This window comes from Octopus bimaculoides, chromosome 27 (genome assembly GCF_046866305.1).
Source record: "Octopus bimaculoides isolate indiv1 chromosome 27, ASM4686630v1, whole genome shotgun sequence".
NCBI lineage: Eukaryota > Metazoa > Mollusca > Cephalopoda > Octopoda > Octopodidae > Octopus > Octopus bimaculoides.
The window spans coordinates 20,825,147-20,847,646 of record NC_142954.1 but is presented as its reverse complement, the minus strand read 5'-3'; the positions used below and the strand labels follow the sequence as shown (position 1 = coordinate 20,847,646).

At 36.5% G+C, this 22,500-nt stretch overlaps 1 protein-coding gene across 10 annotated transcripts in view; it reads right to left on the bottom strand.

Annotated features, from left to right (window-relative positions):
* Positions 1–22,500, bottom strand: part of LOC106867625 (contactin-3) — a 629,470-nt gene that overhangs the window by 322,818 nt on the left and 284,152 nt on the right. For all 10 annotated transcript variants that reach the window (XR_016238615.1, XR_016238614.1, XR_016238617.1 and 7 more), the window contains exons 2-3: positions 5,347–5,628; positions 2,339–2,650 (exon numbers count right to left, since the gene is read on the bottom strand). Coding sequence is in view for 4 of the 10 variants with exons in the window: in XM_089343329.1 (XP_089199455.1) it covers positions 2,339–2,650; positions 5,347–5,628 (594 nt within the window). In the remaining 6 variants the exon portion in view is untranslated. The remainder of the gene's footprint in view (positions 1–2,338; positions 2,651–5,346; positions 5,629–22,500) is intronic.

Genomic DNA, 22,500 nt, shown 5'->3' with positions numbered 1-22,500 from the left:
CATAAACCACCTGCGCAAGCTGTGTCTACGTTTATAGAACGAGATTTCGGTTTCTATGCAAAACAGTGACAAATTCTGTCATTTATTTTTCTGTCTCAGCTGGTTCAAGGTGAATCAGGACACACAGACAGACACAGATGCAGACACCCACACACATATGTTCAGCAAGACGAATCAAGATACTATTTGCTTTAAGTTAATCCTCTTAAAACGCTAAGATACTCACAGAGGTTAGCAGCTAATTACCATTTGTGTAGAATAGAATGAAAACACATAAAAAAATAGGCCCACACATGGCTATGTGGTTAAGAAGATTATTTTGCAACCATGAGATTTCAGGTTCAGTCCCACTGTGTGGTACCTTAGGGCAAGTGTCTTCTACTATAGCCCTGGGCTGACAAATACCTTGCAAGTGAATTTGGTTGACAAACTGAAAAAAAACCAACTATATATGTGTGTGCGTGTGTGTGTGTGTGTGTGTGTGTGTGTGTGTGAATGTATATGTACACATGCATATATATGTGTGTGTGTGTGTGTGTGTGTGTGTGTGAATACATGTGCGTGCTTGTTTCATTTAGACACACACACATACATACAAGTGGAAACAGCTGGATTTTCCTATATATATATATATATATATATATATATATATATATATATATATATATATATATATATATATATATATATATATATATATATATATATATATATCTGTCATTAGTGATGGAAGCACTATATGTTCAAAATAGAACTCTGTATATCTTACTTAATGCGAATATGCTTTTGAAAGCCTTAGAACTGCAGTATTGATCATGAGAAGGCGTCTTGTATAGATGTATAATGCTAAAAAGCATAGAAGTATATCAACAGCAAATGGAAAGCCTGAATGTCATTAATGGTAAGCTGCCGCCATCAACTGCATGCTAAGACAAATTTGCTTCTACTGATATTATACAAAAACAGTGATTGATGAATTGCTGGTGTTACATGTAGCTGACGAGCTGGGTAAAAATTCATTATTAGCAATGAAAGCAATGTTATTTCAAAATAGTTTTCTGTATATTTTACTCAATGCTGATATTCTGTAGAAAGCCATAAAGCTGTGGAATTTGTCTCAAGAAAGCATCTCATTTAGACATATACTCTTTTTTACTCTTTACTCTTTTTTACTCTTTACTCTTTTACTTGTTTCAGTCATTTGACTGCGGCCATGCTGGAGCACCGCCTTTAGTCGAGCAAATCGACCCCAGGACTTATTCTTTGTAAGCCTAGTACTTATTCTATCGGTCTCTTTTGCCGAACCGCTAAGTGACGGGGGGACGTAAACACACCACCATCGGTTGTCAAACAATGCTAGGGGGACAAACACAGACACACCCACACACACACTATATATATATACATATATACGACGGGCTTCTTTCAGTTTCCATCTACCAAATCCATTCACAAGACTTTGGTCGGCCTGAGGCTATAGTAGAAGACACTTGCCCAAGGTGCCACGCAGTGGGACTGAACCCGGAATCATGTGGTTGGTAAGCAAGCTACTTACCACACAGCCACTCCTGTGCAAAAAAAAAACCAAACAAACAGAAGATCAGTAGCTGATGAAAATCATTCAGCAGTGGCAGTAGAATTGCTAAATCATGATTTCAGCATCTTTGCATGTCATCAGTAGTATCCACCGTTGACTGCATGCATAGACAAATTTTGGTTCTACGAGGGGGGAATGCTGAAAAGTTCTTGGCTTTGGGTGAAACAAAATACAAGTGAATCATTTAATAATGATTTTATTCAACATGTTCCCCTCTCAGATTCACACACTAAGTTACGGGGTTATAAACACACCAGCATTGGTTGACAAGCAATGTTGGGAGGACAAACACAGACACACAAACATACACACACACACATATATATACACATATATACGATGGGCTTCTTTCAGTTTCCGTCTACCAAATCCACTCAGAAGGCTTTGGTCAGCTTGAGGCTATAGTAGAAGACACTTGCCCAAGGTGCCACGCAGTGGGACTGAACCCAGAACCATGTGGTTGGTAAGCAAGCTACTTACCACACAGCCACTCCTACGCCTGTAGCTTTTGATTTTTAAAAATACTTTTATATTTGGATGGGGGCATCGTGTATTCTTTCTTTGATGCAAAATGCCAAAGTTATTCCAAACAACCTCTACAACATTTTGTCCGATGCTATATTGATTCTGCTATTCCACCAACAGCAACGCTGATAACGACAACAACAACAACAACTTTATGACAACAATACAAATAGCTGTAGTACTTCTTCAGAAAAAAAATCAAGGTTCAAATCTCACCTGCCGACTGTATACTCCCTGGGTCACTCCTGTAAATATCTCCAGTCATGTTGTTCTCAGCAACACAGATATATTCTCCAGACACAACATCGGTGGCAGTAATTTTCAAAGTCATATTTGTCTCTGTTATAAGTGGTTGACCTATTATTTTCGTGGTTTCGGATTTCTGGGTGCCACTTTTGAATATAATCCCATCTTTCTCCCAGTAGACTCGAGCAGGAGGCACACTTCTTCCTGTCAAACAGCTTAGAACAACTGATTCCCCAACACGCACTATACCAGACTCTGGATGGTTTTGAAAACTGCCAAGAACTGCAAATAATAATAATAATAATAATAATAATAATAATAATAATAATAATAATTAATTCGTTTTATTGACCACAAGGGCTAATATCAATCAAAAACATGTAAGGACAAAGACAGGACGACGGTTACAAAAGGTTTTGTCCGAAAAATAGAAAAACATTCATGTAAACAGGAAAAAAACCGAGAAAGATATAACAAATGAATAAATAAATAAATAAATAAATAAAACTCCCAAAAGGGGGAGGCGCTTTGAAAAAGAAAAGGTTACACGTGGAAAAACCCATAAAACCACGGGAGCCTGGTCAGAAAAAATAAGAAAGGGGTATAGAGCCCTTTCTCCTTTTACATTACCTTTTTTCCTACAGGTGTATTCTCAGAATTGGTCTGTTTATACTGGCCATTCTTCTAACAGTCACCCATCTTTCAGCGAATTTGCTATGAGACAGCACTTCCCTCTCTACTCTCATCTTCCTTTTCAAGTGGAATTTGAAAAAAGTTGATGAGGCCTTGGCCAAAGAGGAAAGTGTCTGACTTTAGCCCTTTCAAACGGGTCCACTGGTTGTCAAGCGAATAATAATAATAATACTAATAACAATAGTAATAATATTGAAGCATTCAAGATGTGGGGCATAAAGGTGAAAACAATACCAGTAATAATAAATGGAGCAGTGGGTATGATAAGAAAATGTATGAATAAAAATGTAGAGGTGTAGAAGTGGCTGTGTGGTAAGCAGCTTGCTTACAAACCACATGGTCCTGGGCTCAGTCCCACGGCGTGGCTCCTTGGGCAAGTGTCTTCTACTAAAGCCTTGGGCCGACCAAAGCCTTGTGACTGGATTTGGTAGACGGAAATTGAAAAAAGCCCGTCGTATATATGTATATACGATGCAGCACAGAATTTTGTCAGTGAACAGGTCGCGGTCTCAAAGCGACGAAAATATTTTGACAAATTAAATTTAAATGTTGAAGTGAATCTAACGGATTTTGTGTGTTATTTTAAATGGCTTATAAACACCTTCCACGCTGCAATTATATATATATATATATATGTGTGTGTGTGTGTGTGTGTGTGTATGTGTGTGTGTGTGTGTGTGTGTGTGTGTGTGTGTGTGTGTATATGTTTGTCCCCCCATTGCTGGTGAGTTTACATCCCCGTAACGTAGCGGTTCGGCAAAAGAGACCGATAGGATAAGTACAAGGTTTACAAAGAATAAGTCCTGGGGTCGATTTGCTTGACTAAATGCGGTGCTCCAGCATGGCCGCAATCAAATGACTGAAACAAGTAAAAGAGTAAGCTATATTTGGACCCTCAACACTACACACTATCTGAAAAATAGCCGTTAGAAACGACCCACATCCTATGCAAGACATCATTTCAACAATATAACCCAAACAAAACTATCCACAAACACAAGACACTCTATATAGCAAATATCCAATAAAATAAACAACCACCAACAGGCTAAGTAACCAACAGAAGAACACACAATGCTGCACACATACAAGCAACACGGAGGTGCAGCAGGTGATGCAGGAGAAATTTTCCTGAAACTATCGAATGTTGAATAATAATAATAATAATAATAATAATAATGATGATGCTTTCTACTATAGGCACAAGGTCTGGAATTCTGGGGGAGTGCGATAGTCGATCACATCAACCCCAGTACATGACTGGTACTTAATTTATTGACCCTGAAAGGATAAAAGGCAAAGTTGACATTAGCAGAATTTGAACTCAATCATAAAGATGGATGAAATACTGCTAAGCATTTTGTCTGGAATACTAATGATTCTGCTAGCTTGCGGCCTTAATAATAATAATGATAATAATAAAAATAATAATAATAATAATAAAAATAATAATGATAATAATAATAATAATCCTTTCTGCTACAGGCTCAAGGCCTGAAATTTAGTGAAAGAGAGCTAGTTGATTACATTGATTCCAGTTTTCAACTATTTCATGGACCTTGAAAGGATAGAAGACGAAGCCAACCTTGGCACCATTTGAACTCTCACTGCCTTAATAATAGAAAAAGTAGCAAGCTGGGAGAATTGTTAGCATGCTAGGCAAAATACTTAATGGTATTTCACCCGTCTTTACATTCTGAGTTCAAATTCTGCCAAGGTCAACTTCATCTTACATTTTTTCAGGAGTTGCACCAAAGTTTGAAGCCAATAGGACCCAAATTAACAACAGAATGGAAGTTGGTAATCAATATATTATTTAGCTACATCTGAATGTGTGTAGGTTCATTCTTAATAACATGCTCATATACTGTTTACAAAAAAAAAAAAAAGAAGAGGCAAAAAAAAAAAGGGGCAAAAACAAAAGGGGGCAAAAAAAAAAAGAGAAGCTGCACGTATAACACATAACTTAGAAGCAGCGCCACAGATGTACCAACACACACGAGATTGAAACATAGCAGACCTCATGCACTTCTCATGAGGAATTCCGGAAGAAGCTTCGTGAGACCACTACTGAGACGCTTCCGAAGAAAGAAAACCATTGGAAAACAGTTTATAGCAGAGATTCCATCTAAGAAGATCTGAAGGAGGAATTGTATTCCGAAATATCATCAGACTATAGTTAACCAAATTACAACAGGTATATAGTCCATTTTTTGTTCTATAGTGCATTGTTGTACCATTCTAAACTTTTAATTCTTTGCAAATAATAATGATTTTATACGTACATGGTTGAATGACATATGCCTTGGGGGACACTACCTTTTCTTCTGTGTTTACTGGATCACTGACAATACATTGGTACCATCCATAATCACCATGGCGAACATTATGCAGAACTAATGAAGGGCCTGTCTGGTCATGACCATCAGGTTGACTACGGACATCATGGCCATTCAGTGTCCATTTGTAGTGAAGTTTATTTTTCTGTGTCGATTTTGCAAGGCAGCTTAGTGTGAATGATGATTGACCGAGGTTCACAACGGCATTTTGTGGATAGCGAACAAATTCTGTAAATACACAAAAAAAAGAAGAAAAATTGAAGTAAATAAATGAAAATATAAACACACACACACACACATATATACATATATATATATATGATGGGCTTTTTTCAGTTTCTCTCTACTAAATCCACTCACATTCAAATACTCTTTGTCTTTTCAGGACAGGCATGTTTATCTAAGGGTAAGGTTAAGTGAAGGGCTAGCTCTGAGGTTGGTGTGATGTTAACAGCAAAGCATAGAATGGTAAAAAAATTTTTTAAATGTTTTCGTAGAAAACTGGAAATGAACAACACTGCTTGCATGAGAGTGACACTTGTTTACAGCTATCATGTGATATCATGACAAGGAGACACAAACACACATTCACATACATGCACATATAAACATACATACAATGAGCTTCTTCCAGTTTCCGTCTACCAAATCCACTCACAGCCAGTCTCCTTCAGTCCAGTACAGCTTGGCAACAGCATCATTGCAGATACTGTCATCAAAATGCAAAGAACCAGAACAGCATTGGCAAGGCAACGACATGTCTGCAAACTGGAGCATTTGTCAGCATATTCTAATGCTTGCTTTGTTGCCGAGGGGAAGCATTTTCAGTATTAATTCGCTTCTGGCAAGATGTCGCATGAACATGAATAATGATATCTAATCGACAAACTTTATTTATCTTCTCAAATATATAACAGGAAACTTTGTTTAACTTCATCCTCCTCCTCCTCCTCCTCCTCCTCATCATCATTATTTAATGTCCGTTTTCCATGCTGGCATGGGTTGGACAATTTTACTGAAAACTGGTAACCTGAGGAGTTGTGCCAGGTCTTCAATCTGATTAGACATGGTTTCTTATTTCTTTATTGCCCACAAGGGACTAAACATAGAGGGGACAAACAAAGGCAGACAAAGGGATTAAGTCGATTACATCGACCCCAGTGTGTAACTGGTACTTAATTTATCGACCCCGAAAGGATGAAAGGCAAAGTCAACCTCGACGGAATTTGAACTCAGAACGTAACGGCAGATGAAATACCACTAAGCATTTCACCCGGCATGATAACATTTCTGCCTGCTCACCACCTGGTTTCTATGGCTGGATGCCCTTCATAATGCCAACCACTCCAAGAATGCAGTGGGTGCCAGTTACATAACACTGATATACAATCACTCCACATGTTTACCAGCTGAGTGGACTGGAGCAATGTGAAATAGAAAGTCTTGCTCAAGGGCACAATGCACCACCTGTTATTGAACTCCTGACCTTACAATTGCGAGCTGAATCCCTAACCACTGAACCATGCACCTTCACTAATCATAAAATATGCAATCATGTATCACTTGTAGCAGACATAAATCATTTTCACAGGCTTCTTTCAGTTTCCGTCTACCAAATCCACTCACAAAACTTTGGTCGACTTAAAGTTATAGTAGAAGACATGCAGTGGGACTGAACCTGGAACCATGTGGTTGGAAAGCAAACTTCTCACCACAAAGCCTTTCCTGCATCTATCTGTCTCTGTCTGTCCATTTGTCAATTCATCTATCTAGCTTGCTTATTAACTACCAACTTGTCTTTCTCTCCCTCTCTCTACCTATCTATCTGTCTATCAGTTTATCTATCTATCTATCTATCTATCTATCTATCTATCTATCTATCTATCTATCTATCTATCATTTTTCTCTCTTTCTGTCTGTCTCTATCTATCTATCTTTTTATCTATCTAATCCATCTACCTGACCGTCTATCTACCTGTCTTTGTAGCAAGCTTCCACTACACAATATCCAGCACCAAAATTCTTCTCGGTAGACATTTGTGTTCTTAAGACTACCACAGAAGTCACTGAACCTATTTGCCCAGACCACAATGTTGTGGAACAAAATTTAACCACACTCAAACCATCACCAAATTTCAAAATAATATACATATATATATATATATATATATATATTAACAAATTATAGGGTGGCAAAGAAAATTTTAGAAATTTTATTTACCACCAGTGGCCTAGCGAGAGTAAAAACAGTCAATAGACTATGTATTATTCATTAGAAATGCAGAGACGCCTATAATAGGACATCTACTCGCTAGAAATAGCAGCAAAAATACTACATACCACAAAAGTTAGGGATAATTTCGAAAGGAAATGAAAAATAAATGAAAAGTTTTTATTTTTCATTTCCTTTCGAAATTATCCCTAACTTTTGTGGTATGTAGTATTTTTGCTGCTATTTCTAGCGAGTAGATGTCCTATTATAGGCGTCTCTGCATTTCTAATATATATATATATATATATATATATATATATATATACATACATAAACAAGGAAACGAAAATAAAAAATAATTAAGCGAATGATAAGATAACAAAAAGATACTCATTGTCTCTGTCACGTTTTTATTTTCATGTTTTGAACAGACGGCTGACTTTTATTGTACAATTACTTGACCAATAAATGCTATGTTTGAGACAACATCGATAATAAATGGGGTTTTTTTTTTAATGTAGATTATATTTATGGTATATAAATTATAGCACCAGCGATGTCTCAGAATAATCATAAGCATCCAGAAGTAAGGGCAGCAGTGGTTAAGATATTGGTTTCTCAACTGCTTGGTTCAGGGTTCAGTCTCAGTGTATTGCATCTTAGGAAAGTGCTTTTTATTTTTTTACTATGGTTCCAAGCTGACAAAAGCCTTGTTAGTGGATTTGGTAGATGGAAACTGAAAGAAGCCCATCATAATATATATATATATATTCTTTTACTTGTTTCAGTCATTGTAATGTGTGTGGCCTTGCTGAGGCCTTGTCTCAAAGAATTTTAGTTGAAAGAATTGACCCTAAGACTTATGTTTTCTTTAATCTGGTATTTATTCCATTGGTCTCGTTTTCCCCAATGCTAAGTTACAGGGATGTAAACAAACCAACAACTATTGTCAGGTGGTGTGGATGCACACACACATATATGTGATGGGCTTCTTTTAGTTTCCATTTACCAAGTCCACTCACAAGGCTTTTGGTCAACCTGAGGCTATAGTAGAGGACACTTACTCAGGGGGTCATGCGGAGGGATATTAGATAAGAAAAATGAGAGAACAGATGCTTATTCAATTCATTGACAGCTATTTTGTAATCTATGTTAGTTATGTAATCAATGCTACATCATCCATCACACATATAAATAAACAAATAAATATATACAGAGATACACCCTTATATATAATTGTGCTGTAACATAACCAACAAGCTACTCTTCAGAACATTTCATGGCAGGTTAAAACATGTGTATTAATGTGTGTTTGTGTGTGAGAGTTGTTGTCTCCCTGTCATATCTTCACAGGATTGCTGTAATGAGGTGTCATCGTCATACGAGTAGTGTCCTTCATTTGCAATCTACCATGAAAATATGTGCGGCCATGGGGGAATATTAACTTACTTGAAAACAGGTGAGGGTTGGTGATAAGAAGGGCATCTATCCTAAGAGAATCTGTCTTAACATATTCAATCCAACACATGCAAACATAGGAAAACAGACGTTAAAAGGATGATAATGATGCTGACAATGATCTAGTGATAGAATATAATGAAAAGTGCCAGCGTAATATAACCAGCCAATATCTTTGGCATTGGCACTATGACTATATGGCATCAGCTTTGATAGACCAGTCATGTTTAGTGAACTATAGATCAATGCTTAGAATATTGGATAGATAGATATGTATGACTTTAAGAATAAAAATTACACCAGGAGAAAATCTCATATTAATAATGTTAATACTAAGAAAAACATCACCATTTGAACGTGATCATTACCAGTGTCGCCTTCCTGGTACTTGTGCCGGTGACATGGGAAAAGACATTCAAGCGAGATCATTGCTAGTGCCGCTGGACTGGCTCCTGTCCAGGTGGCACATAAAATACACCATTTTGAGCGTGGTCGTTGCCAGTACTGCCTGACTGGCCTTCATGCCGGTGGCATGTAAAAGCACCCACTACACCCTCGGAGTGGTTGGTATTAGGAAGGGCATCTAGCTGTAGAAACTCTGCCAAATCAGATTGGAGCCTGGTGTAGTCATCTGGTTCACCAGTCCTCAGTCAAATCGTCCAACCCATGCTAGCATGGAAAGTGGACGTTAAACGATGATTATACATATATATATATATATATATATATATACATAATAGAAAGACTAAACAAAGGTATATTATCTGGTATAATGCACCATTCACATATTTTAGCGCTACCTGTATTCCTCAGAAATACTTTGCTGCACTGGATAAATATTTCTCACTTTCAAGAAATATGGGAAATTATTTAATTGTCATATTTTTCACCAGAAATTTAACTGAGATTATAGCAGTACGCATTAAACAGAGAATTAGGAAATATCTCAATCCTAAATCTATAAACAAGAATAAAATAGTTAATGTGTATTGTGAAATTAACTCCAATGATAATCTTCCTGAAATAAATTTCAATTCTTTAAGTGAAAGTAATTCCAACTCTGATAATGCAGTTAAGATAACACTTAGTAATAATATTAATTATAATACTAATAATAATCCTGCCTTAATACCTACTTTTCAGTGGAGGATTAGTATTAATTCTTTTAAACATGACATCCACATACAAGTGTATATATGCAATTTGTAATTTTGAAAACAAAATTATTTTTTCTTTAGAAAATCAGTATTTTAGGAAAAATACAGTGTATCAATGCAAAGTAATAACAGGGGATCATATGTATTATTATATAGGTGCATCTGCTACAATTTGGAAATCTAGATTTCATAATCATTCTCAATCATTTAAGTACAAAAGAAAATGTAAATCTCTAAATTTTAGCAAATGCATTTGGAATTTAAAAGATAAGAAAATTAAGTATGATTTAAAGTGGTTCATTAGGTATTCACCATCACATAATACTGGTAATTTTAAATGTGATCTTTACCTTGCGGAAATATATAATATAATTATGTCTAAATTAATATTATTAAATTATAAAGGTAATTTTACATCAAAATATTCTCACAAATATAGAAAAGCATTTAAATATTTCAATTCTAAATAACCCATTAATTAGAATTGCTTTTCATATAATATATGATTTTTCTAAAAAACGTTTAGCATATTTAATAGATAGAAATTCTATATCATGGCAATTAGTTATCTGTGTTTCTAATTGTCTTTATGTAGAATTCATGTTTTTATTTTTTATTCTTTCATTATGTACTGATATCATCAAAAGTTAAATTGGTTTTCCTAAAATATATTTCTTCTTAACATTTTTTTTTTTGTATACATTCGTCTACTGGAGATATTTTCTTAGTTCATTATGAATTTAACCATTTTTGGATTGCCTTGATAACATTGTGTTAACATATATTTCCGGATATATAAATTTGACTGATATTTCCTCTATCTAAATATGTTGATACTACAGTAATGATAACTGGTATTGTATGGTGTAATCACCAATTAAGGATGTAATTTTCTCAATTCTTATTCTTGTTGTTTTTCATTCAGAGTTTCTTGAAATTCTTCTGAACGATATTTGGATTTACTTGGCATACATGAAGAATTACCTTGGATGTTTATTCAGTTTGCATTTGTTGGTATCTGATTGTTGGATATAGTTAACGAAGTTCATTTAACACTGACTGCTTTATTGATATCTGCCTGGATTTCTTTAATCCCTTTTACTACTCGTCTGCATATATAAATCTTTAAATCTTCGAATTGTTTCAGCTTCAAAGCTGCAGTCATGCTGGGGTACCACCATTTATATATATATATCATCATCATCATCATCATCATCGTTTAACGTCCGCTTTCCATGGTAGCATGGGTTGGACGATTTGACTGAGGACTGGTGAAACCGGATGGCAACACCAGGCTCCAATCTAATTTGGCAGAGTTTCTACAGCTGGATGCCCTTCCTAACGCCAACCACTCAGAGAGTGTAGTGGGTGCTTTTACGTGTCACCCGCACGAAAACGGCCACGCTCGAAATGGTGTCTTTTATGTGCCACCCGCACAAGCCAGTCCAGGGGCACTGGCAACGATCTCACTCGAAAATCCTACGGTAGCCAGTCAGGCGGTACTGGCAACGGCCACGCTCAAAATGGTGCATCTCATGTGCCACCTGCACAAGAGCCAGTCCAGGGGCACTGGCAACGATCTTACTTGGCTTGCCGGGTCTTCTCACGCACAGTACATTTCCAAAGGTCTCGGTCAGTAGTCATCGCCTCGGTGAGGCCCAATGTACGAAGGTCTTGCCTCACCACCTCAGCCCAGGTCTTCCTGGGCCTACCTCTTCCACGGGTTCCCTCAACTGTTAGGGTGTGGCAATTTTTCACGCAGCTATCCTCATCCATTCTCACCACATGTCCATACCAGCGCAATTGTCTCTCTTGCACACCACAACTGATGCTTCTAATGTTCAGCTTTTCTCTCAAGATACTTACACTCTGACGGGTATTCATAGGATATTAAAGTGAAGACCCTGAAGAAACTGCACGGGGATTATAGTATGGTTGCAACTGCAATGGTAATTAATTGATGCAGTAGAAACATGTGTAGGTCTATTTGAATCTGTATATATATATATATATATATATATATATATATAAAGGAATTAAGGGTAATGCATGCTACTTTGTAATAATCCTTGTTATTATTATCATTATTATTATTATTATTATTTACATATACATATATATATATATATATATATATATATATATATATATAAAAGATAATAAGAGTGAAAAAACTACAGAAGGCTTGTGTTACATGGTTAAAGTATATATTTAAATTATGTCAGAAAAATGTAAAAAAAATGTTAGAAAAATGTTATAAAATCTTTTTGGTATATAAACATTGTATTTTGAGAAATAACCAGTTTCGTGTTGTCTTTTCAAATTTCTCTACTTCATTGTGTCGTGTTCGTTCCAGTCTGAGAAAGAAGAGTTCTAGATAGGGGGAGGTAATTAGGGATTTCTTCCGGTATAGGGGAGATAATCGAAATCTAGGTGGTAGAATGCGCAAAACAAATGCTACCACAAATTATAATCTTTCCTTTTTATCAATGTGCCATTAAAACACCAACACAAATTAGATTAAATAAGGAAACCTTTTTCATTCAAAAATACAAACCCAAACTTAACCATTGCTAACACATTTAAATAAGGAAATTCATCACCCCACTGGAAAAAAAAGAGGGAAAAAATATAGAACAAAACTATGGTAAATTAATCAAATTCTACCACCTCCTAGATTTCGATTATCTCCCCTATACCGGAAGAAATCCCTAATTACCTCCCCCTATCTAGAACTCTTCTTTCTCAGACTGGAACGAACACGACACAATGAAGTAGAGAAATTTGAAAAGACAACACGAAACCGGTTATTTCTCAAAATACAATGTTTATATACCAAAAAGATTTTATAACATTTTTCTAACATTTTTTAAACATTTTTCTGACATAATTTAAATATATACTTTAACCATGTAACACAAGCCTTCTGTAGTTTTTTCACTCTTATTATCTTTTATACATCCAACCACGTGCTTTCACATACCAACTTTCTCACACACATATATATATATATATATATATATATATACTCTCTTTACTCTTTTACTTTTTCAGTCATTTGACTGTGGCCATGCTGGAGCACCGCCTTTAGTCAAATAAATCGACCCCAGGACTTATTCTTTCGAAGCCTAGTACTTATTCTCTCGGTCTCTTTTGCCGAACTGCTAAGTTATGGGGATGTAAACATACCACCATCGGTTGTCAAGTGATGTTGGGGGGACAAACACAGACACACAAACATATATACTCACATACATACATATATATATATACATACACACGACGGGCTTCTTTCAGTTTCCGTCTACCAAATCCACTAACAAGGCTTTGGTCGGCCTGAGGCTATAATAGAAGACACTTGCCCAAGATGCCACGCAGCAGGAATGAACCCGGAAGCATGTGGTTGGTAAGCAAGCTACTTACCACAGAGCCACTCCTGTGCCTATATATATATATATATATATATATATATACACACACACACATGCTCTTTAATTCTTTAATTAGATTTAGCTCTAGAGCTGTGAACATGTTGAGGCACTACCATTTAAATAAAGAAGAAATGATCAAATGAGCAAATGGTGGCTGCCAGGTTGTGAGATGAAATGGGTCCTCAACAGCAAAAACAAGGGCACTCATGTGCAGATGGATGAGAAAGAGATGCTATATCAAGGATTCACTGACATTGTAGGACCCAAGAAGTACATTGCTATGTTGGGGATCACTAACATTAAACAGAAGAGAACAACGAGAACTACCCTTCGAAACAATTACCTCATCCATTCGAGATACACACTCACACAAACACACACACATGCAAGCACACACACACACATGCAAACACACACGCACACACACACACACATGCAAGCACACACACACACACATGCAAACACACACACACACACACACACACATGCAAACACACACACACACACATGCAAACACACACGCACATGCAAACACACTCACACACACACACACACATGCAAACACATATACATGGTAAGCTTCTGTATATGTTCCAAAAATAAATTTACCCAAGCCTATAAAAAAAAAAACATTTGTCAGGTTACTATGCGGTAAGATTGAACTTGTAACCATGCAGTTGCAAAGCAAACTTCTTAACCACACAGCTATGTTTGCACTGCATCGGTGCATAAGGTTAGTATTTAAATTTCTATGCAAAGAATCTAAAATTTGCTATTAAAAAAAGTCTATTTTAAGAAGTCTTAATATAATTGTTACACAAAATCATTTTCAATGAAAATTCATTTGAAATGCAATGGTTTTATTTAGTGCCAAACATATTGTGAGAGAGAAACAGTGATTTGATATTTTGAAGAACTTGGAACAAGTTAAAAATAGAAGTAATAACATAGAGGTTGGCATTTTCAACAATTCCTCATTGTAAAGAACGGAAATTATACAAAACAAATATAAAACTAGGTTTTCTTAAAGAATCCTCACCACAACTAAGAAGAATATGGATACAGGCATGTCTTTGAGGTTACAAAGTTTGGAACTGTACAAGTCTGTGCACTGGATGATGCCGAAAAGTAGAACACCAAACTCTTCAGCATTCAGATTACTCTGTCAATGTTGTTGTTGTTGGCACTCCGTCGCTTACGACGTTGAGGGTTCCAGTTGATCTGATCAACGGAACAGCCTGCTCGTGAAATTAATGTGCAAGTGGCTGAGCACTCCACAGACACGTGTACCCTTAACGTAGTTCTTGGGGATATTCAGCGTGACACAGTGTGTGACAAGGCTGACCCTTTGAATTACAGGCACAACAGAAACAGGAAGAAAGAGTGAGAGAAAGTTGTGGTGAAAGAGTACAGCAGGGTTCACCACCATCTCCTGGTGGAGCCTCGTGGAGCTTTGGGTGTTTTTGCTCAATAAACACTCACAACGCCCGGTCTGGGAATCGAAACCGCGATCCTATAACTGCGAGTTCGCTGCCCTAACCACTGGGCCATTGCGACTCCACTCTGTCAATGTAATGATTGTTTATTCATGTTGGTTTGAATTAATTCATGCATTATCTTGAAGCATTGAGATTTCAATGATGTGATTGTTTATTCATAGAATGACAGTGTAAGGTAGGTGTGAGAGGCTGGATGTGGCTAGATTGAACATAAAACAGGTTGAAATATTTGGGTCTGGTATGGTTGGTTCAACCTTTTAGCATTCGGATTATTCTGTGAAATGCAATGCTTATTTCATCTCGTTCTTTTGAATTAATCCCACATTATCTCATAGCTTTGAGATTTTGATAATGAAATTGTTTATTTTTAGAATGACATTGTAGGGCAGGAGTGAGAAGCCAGATCTGACCAGTTTGAGCATAAAATGTGTAGAGTATTTTGACCTGTTATGGCTGGTTTAAATGCTAAAGGGTTAAAAAATGGGTTTCCAAAGTTTTTGTGGTCACATCACTATGACTCTATGCTGAAGGTACATAACAACTCACTGTTCTTATTTTGTTTCATTGATGGTCACAGAGAAGACAGTGGTGGGAACAGTAACGGTCATCTGCTGAATTAGGTCTGTGACTTCTGTATTCATAACCCTTCAATGGAAGAAGCCCAACATTTCCCTAAGGACCAAGATCTGTCTTTTCCACATGCTGGTTTTGCCTGTCACCCTCTACAGTGGTGAGGCCTGGACCAGGGGTTTTCAAACTTTTTCACTTGCGGACCCCTTTATATTTCAGGCTATAAACGCTTATGAAATTTATACATAAATATTTGCTTAAAATAACATATATTTTTACATTTATTTATTTAACAGTATTTAACAAAATAGGTTTATTGTCAATTAAAAGATTTCGATTAAAAAACATATATAAAATCAAATTGCCCATAAAAAGTATTTGCTGTCCACGGACACCCTGTCTTGTCCTTGCGGACGCCCTGTGGTCTGCGGACCACAGTTTGAAAACCCCTGGCCTGGACCATCCTCAAACAAGGCCTGAACAAACCTGAGATGTTCCAGATGCAGTGTTGTCATGAGATCCTTGGTGTCTCCCTACATGACCAAATCTCAAGAACAATGCCAGCAACAGCAGCTGACCATTGAAGACCAACTCCAGCACAGGCTACAGTGGTTTGGTCACATCTGCAGGATGAACACTAGAAGACTACCACACCAACTTTTGTGGTGGCAGTGACCCATGCATCAAAGAATCCAATGGAACGCATCAAAGAAGACAAATTGAGGAAGACCTGAAGTGTGTGCTGATGCCAGCAGAATGGGTTGGCAAGCATGGAATGAGATCCTCACCAGAGTTTGTCATCCAGCAGCACCCACATTATCAGGGTATTGGTGGAGAGGACAGCCACCCACTTCTGGTTGCCAACTAGGGATTGAAGAAGAAGAAGAAGAAGAAGAAGAAGAAGAAGGACGAAGAAGAAGAAGAACGAAAAAGGAGAAGAATGAAGGAGAAGAAGAAGAATGAAGAAGAATGAAGAAGGTGAAGAAGAAGAAGAATGAAGAAGAAAAAAAGAAGAATGAAGAAGAAAAAAAAGAAGAATGAAGAAGAAGAAGAAGAAGAAAAAGAAGGACGAAGAAGAAGAAGAATGAAGAAGGAGAAGAAGAAGAAGAATGAAGAAGAAAAAAAGAAGAATGAAGAAGAAAAAAAAGAAGAATGAAGAAGAAGAAGAAGAAAAAGAAGGACGAAGAAGAAGAAGAATGAAGAAGGAGAAGAAGAAGGATGAAGAAGAAGAAGGACGAAGACAAAGAATGAAGAAGAAGAATGAAAAAGAAGAAGAAAAAGAAGAAGAAGAAGAAAAGAAGAGGAAGAAGAAGGACGAAGAAGAAGAAGAAGAATGAAGAAGGAGAAGAAGAAGAAGGATGAAGAAGAATGAAGAAGGTGAAGAAGAATGAAGAAGGTGAAGAAGAAGAATGAAGAAGAAAAAAAAAGAATGAAGAAGAATGAAGAATGAAGAAGAGTGAAGAAGAGGAAGAAGAAAAAGAAGGACGAAGAAGAATGAAGAAGGAGAAGAAGAAGAAGGACGAAGAAGAAGGACGAAGAAAAAGAATGAAGAAGAAGAATGAAGAAGAAGAAAAAGAAGAAGAAGAAGAAGAAGAAGAAGAAGAAGAAGAAGAAGAAGAAGAAGAAAAAGAAGAAGAAGAAGAAGAAGAAGAAGAAGAAAAAGGGGAATTTCCAATCAAACGCCCGATTGAGCTCACAAAAATCGATACCAGCTGAGAATTATCGAGTTTTCGAAAAATTCCGGCCTGATTTGAACTTCAGGGCATGTGATCCATCTATGTGCCAAAAATCATTAAAATCGGTTGGATGGTGAGGGAGGAGTTACAGTAACTCCAAACACACAGACAGACAGACACCATTAGACATTTATACATATATATGTGTGGTTTAGTGGTTAGGGTGTCAGACTCATGATTGTAAGGTTGTGATTATTATTATTATTATTATTATTATTATTATTCAGGTCACTGCCTGGAATCGAACTCGGAATCTTGGAGTTAGTAGCCTGCGCTCTTAACCACTACGGGCATATGGCATTGTGGTTAAGAGCGCAGACTACTAACTCCAAGATTCCGAGTTCGATTCCAGGCAGTGACCTGAATAATAATAATAATAATAATAATAATAATAATAATAATAATAACGTCATCAAAAAATAACTTAGGAATGAGAACCCAGGTTCGAAATTTCCCCCCAAGACACCTGATGAAGGCTGGTGGGTATATCAGCCGAAACATGTTAACAACAAACAAGATGAGGACAAATATCCGTCAAATGTAAATAATGTAAATAAAAGCATTTCTTATTGCTCCAGTCCACTCAGCTGGTAAAGATGAGTAATCCTGTGACTGACCGATGTCCTGCTCAAGAAGGAATATATTATATAAGCCAGAGAAACTGAGAAACTAACCCTATACTCCTTATGTTGTAATGTGGACTTGCTGATGTATGTATGTGGAGCTGTATGGCTTAATGGTTAGGGTTTTGGATTAATAACCATAAGACTATGGTCTCGATTCCTGGACTGAGTGATGATTTGTGTTCTTGAGCAAAATACTTCATTTCACCTTGTTCCAGTTCACTCAGCCAGCAAGAATGAGTCATCCTGCGGCGGACTGGCGTCTCATCCACATTAGCAATACATACGCCATAGAAACTAGGAAAATCGTCCTTATGAGTCAGCATGACTCAAGAAGAAAATCTTACCTTAACCTACATGGCTTTATGCTTTGTGCTATGAGGTTAGGGTTAGGGTTAGGGTTAGGGTTAGGGTTAGGGTTAGGAATCCATAAAATGATGGCATAGGAATTTAGAATTTTCTTTATGAGGAACCTGAAAAGTGGAACAGTTCCAAGAAAATCTATCAGTTTTATGTCAAGGAGACCATATAACTTCTTGACACTGATGTACCCCGTGAAATCTCTCAACAATGGACAAGAATTCATTGCATAATATTCTGACAGAAATTTTAATAATCTAAATGAACTAAATAATTAAAAATTATCTTTGTCTTTCAAGAAATATTTTTAATATTTTCTTTCTTTGTGCCATGACAATTCCAAATAATGGTTAATCAAAAAAAATGAAAAAGAAACTCCAAAAAGAATAAATAAAATAAAGAAATCAAAAAAAAAAATTCTATGTTTTATGTATGAGAAAAACTTCAACAGCTTTCTAAAATTATCTTGATTATAAAAATATTATTGGGGAAAGAGAAAAAGAAAACCGTTTTCATGAGTTTTATCTTTGGTAATATTTTTATTTATTTTTGCAGTCAGTTTTAAAACATTGCTATACAAGTCTTGCACAAGCAGAGAAAATTCTCCATAGACTGGGAAAATGGTCTTGGAAACGAAATAGGAAAGCCAAAATGATTAATAATTGCAATCATATTAAAATTCCATTTCCGAAAAGTCTATTTGTCTTTATTTCTTACGCTAGTCAAAACAATGAATCTAAAAATAAAATAAAAATATAATAGAATAAAACAAACAAGAATTAGCTTGAAACCGTTTGCAGCAGTTCCAGTTTGGCTCATAACATATCCATAATTGTTCTGTGTTGTAGGATATACCAAAAACAGGAAAGATTGGTAATTCCATTCTTTGGTTTTTGTTCTAAATAGACTGGCAGTCTACCAGGCACAACAGACATCTCTTTAATTATGAAATATTATATATCATCATAGGGATTGCCATATAAAGAAAGGAGACAAAATTCTGAGCCTTTTATATCAACTAGAGATTTACTTAATAATAATAATAATAATAATAATAATAATAATAATAATAATAGTAACCGAAACAATAACTATAATACTGATAATAATTGAAGAAGTAATAATAGTAATAATAACAGTAGTAATGGTGGTAGCATTAATAATAATAATAATAATAATAATAATGATAATAATAATTTGCAGAAAGAGACCCTGTGAGGTCTCTGACAATCGGATGCTGTCTGCTCTCACAGAATCAACCAGAGGAAACAAGACCAAGCGCTCAGAGAAGTAAGACAATAATATGTGTTGGCACTCCGTCGCTTACGACAACGAGGGTTCCTGTTGATCCGATCAACAGAACAGCCTACTTGTGAAATTAACGTGCAAGTGGCTGAGCACTCCACAGACACATGTACTCTTAACTTAGTTCTAGGGGATATTCAGCGTGACACAGATTGTGACAAGGCTGACCCTTTGAATTACAGGCACAACAGAAACAGGAAGTAAGAGTGAGAGAAAGTTGTGGTGGAAGAGTAAAGCAGGGTTCGCCACCAATCCCCTGCCGGAGCCTCGTGGAGCTTTAGGTGCTTTTGCTCAGTAAACACTCACAATGCCGGGTCTGGGAATCGAAACCGCGATCCTATGACCGCGAGTTCGCTGCCCTAAGCACTGGGCCATTGCACCTCCACAAGACAATAATATTATAATAATAAAAATAAAAATAATACTGAATTCAAATTTTGGCACAAGGCCAGCAATTTCAGGGGAGGGGGTAAGTCAATTACTTCGACCACAGTACTTAAGTGGTAATTATTTTATCAACCCTAAAAGGATGAAAGGCAAAGTCCATCTCGGCAGAATTTGAAATTAAAACATAAATACAGAAGAAATGCAACTAAGCATTTTGCTCAGTTTGGAAACAATAATAATAATGTTTTCAAATTTTGGCACAAGGCCAGCAATTTCGGTGGAGGGAGTAAGTTGATTATATAGAACTCAGTGTTCGACTGGTGCTTGCTTTATCAACCCCGAAAGGATGAAAGGCAAAGTCGACCTCAGCGGAATTTGAACTCGGAATGTGAAAACAAACACTGCTAAACATTTTGCCTGGTATGTAAACGATTCTACCAGCTTAATTAATAACTATAATAATGATAATTATAGTAATAATAATAATTTTTCTATTTTTCTTTAAGCAATGTTATAAGTAATTGATTATGCTATCCTATGGATGACTGATTTAAACCCAGTTTTAAAGCACAACTTTTCGTCTTATAATTATATAATTAGTATTATATAATCATATAATTAATTTTGTTGTAACTTGATAATTAATGTATAATTAATACATAATTAAGAAACTAGTATCCTTGCAAAAAATACCAAGATTAAAACAAAAAACAACATACAGTATGTCTTTTCAACCCTGGTAAATTCATGGAAGCAACAACGAATTAGAATAGCCTCTAAGAAGCCATTTTATTTACTAGAAGTAACAGCCAAATTCCCATCCAATCATACACACACACACTAACACCTTAAATAAAGAACATTATGTTAGGCTGAGCAGTCTTCGATATAAGAAAGAGAAAGATGGTCATATATACATATTGCATACATACATGCATACATACGGAGTGGCTGTGTGGTAAGTAGCTTGCTTACCAACCACATGGCTCCAAGTTCATTCCTACTGTGTGGCACCTTGGGCAAGTGTCTTCTACTATACCTGGATGCCCTTCCTAATGCCAACCACTACACCCGCAGAGTGGTTGGTTTTTACGTGCCACCGGCATGAGGGCCAGTCCGGCAGTGCTGGTAACGGCCACGCTCAAATGGTGTTTTCTTTTTACGTGCCACCTGCACAGGAGACAGTCCAAGGTTTTCTTCATATGCTACCGGCACAAGTGCCAGTAATGCAAAGCTGGAATCGGTTGCGTTCAAATGGTGCTTTTTGCGTGCCACCATTTGAGCGCGATCATTTCCAGCTTCGCATTACTGATATATATATATATATATACATATATATATATAAATACAAACTATATCATTTTAATCCTGAGCAACACCGGGTATTTCTGCTAGTCAATGGATAATACTGCAATGACATTTATGTATGTATGTACGTATGCATGTGAAGGTGAATGGTTCAGTGGTTAGAGTGTTGGGCTCATTATCATGAGGTAATGAGTTCAGTTCCTGGACCAGGCTGTGTGCTGTGTTCTTGAACAAGACACTTTATTCCACTTTGCTCCAGTTCCCTCAGCTGTAGAAATGATTTGTGATGTCACTGGTGCCAAGCTGTATCAGCCTTTGCCTTTCCCTTGGATAACATTGGTAGTGTGGAGAAGGGAGGCTGGTATGCATGGGTGACCACTGCAGGAAAATCAGACTAAGTTGGAATTTCATTGATTAATATATTCTTCAATACACAATCATATAAAATCATATATATATATATATATATATATATATATATATATATATATAATAGACACACACACACACACACACATATGTGATGGGCTTCTTTCAGTGTATGTCTACCAAATCCACTTATAAGGCTTTGGTCAGCCAAGGGTTATAGTAAGAGCCATTTGTCCAAGTTACCATGACGGAACCTGAGATCACATGGTCAGGAGGGGAATGTTTCTTAATGATGACAATGATGATGGTGGTGATGATGATGTTGATGATGATGCTCATGAGGATAACGATGGTGATGATGATGATGATGATGATGATGGCAATGGTAGTGATGACAAAGACAACATGATAATAATAATGATAGTGCTGCTGGTGATGAAAGTGATGATGATGATGATGGTGATGATGATGATGAAGTAATGATGACGACAATGATGATGACGATGTTGGCTTCTGAGTGTCCTCCATTTTGCTAATCCCTAGTACGGATTCATTATCCTGGTTCCTGGTTGGAATTTTCCAATAAATTAGCAGGAAATTGGTGCCTTTGGCTACGGGGTATTTCAGAACGATTGCATGATTTTGGATAATATCCCATTATTTCTTCATGGAAATTCCTCAAAGA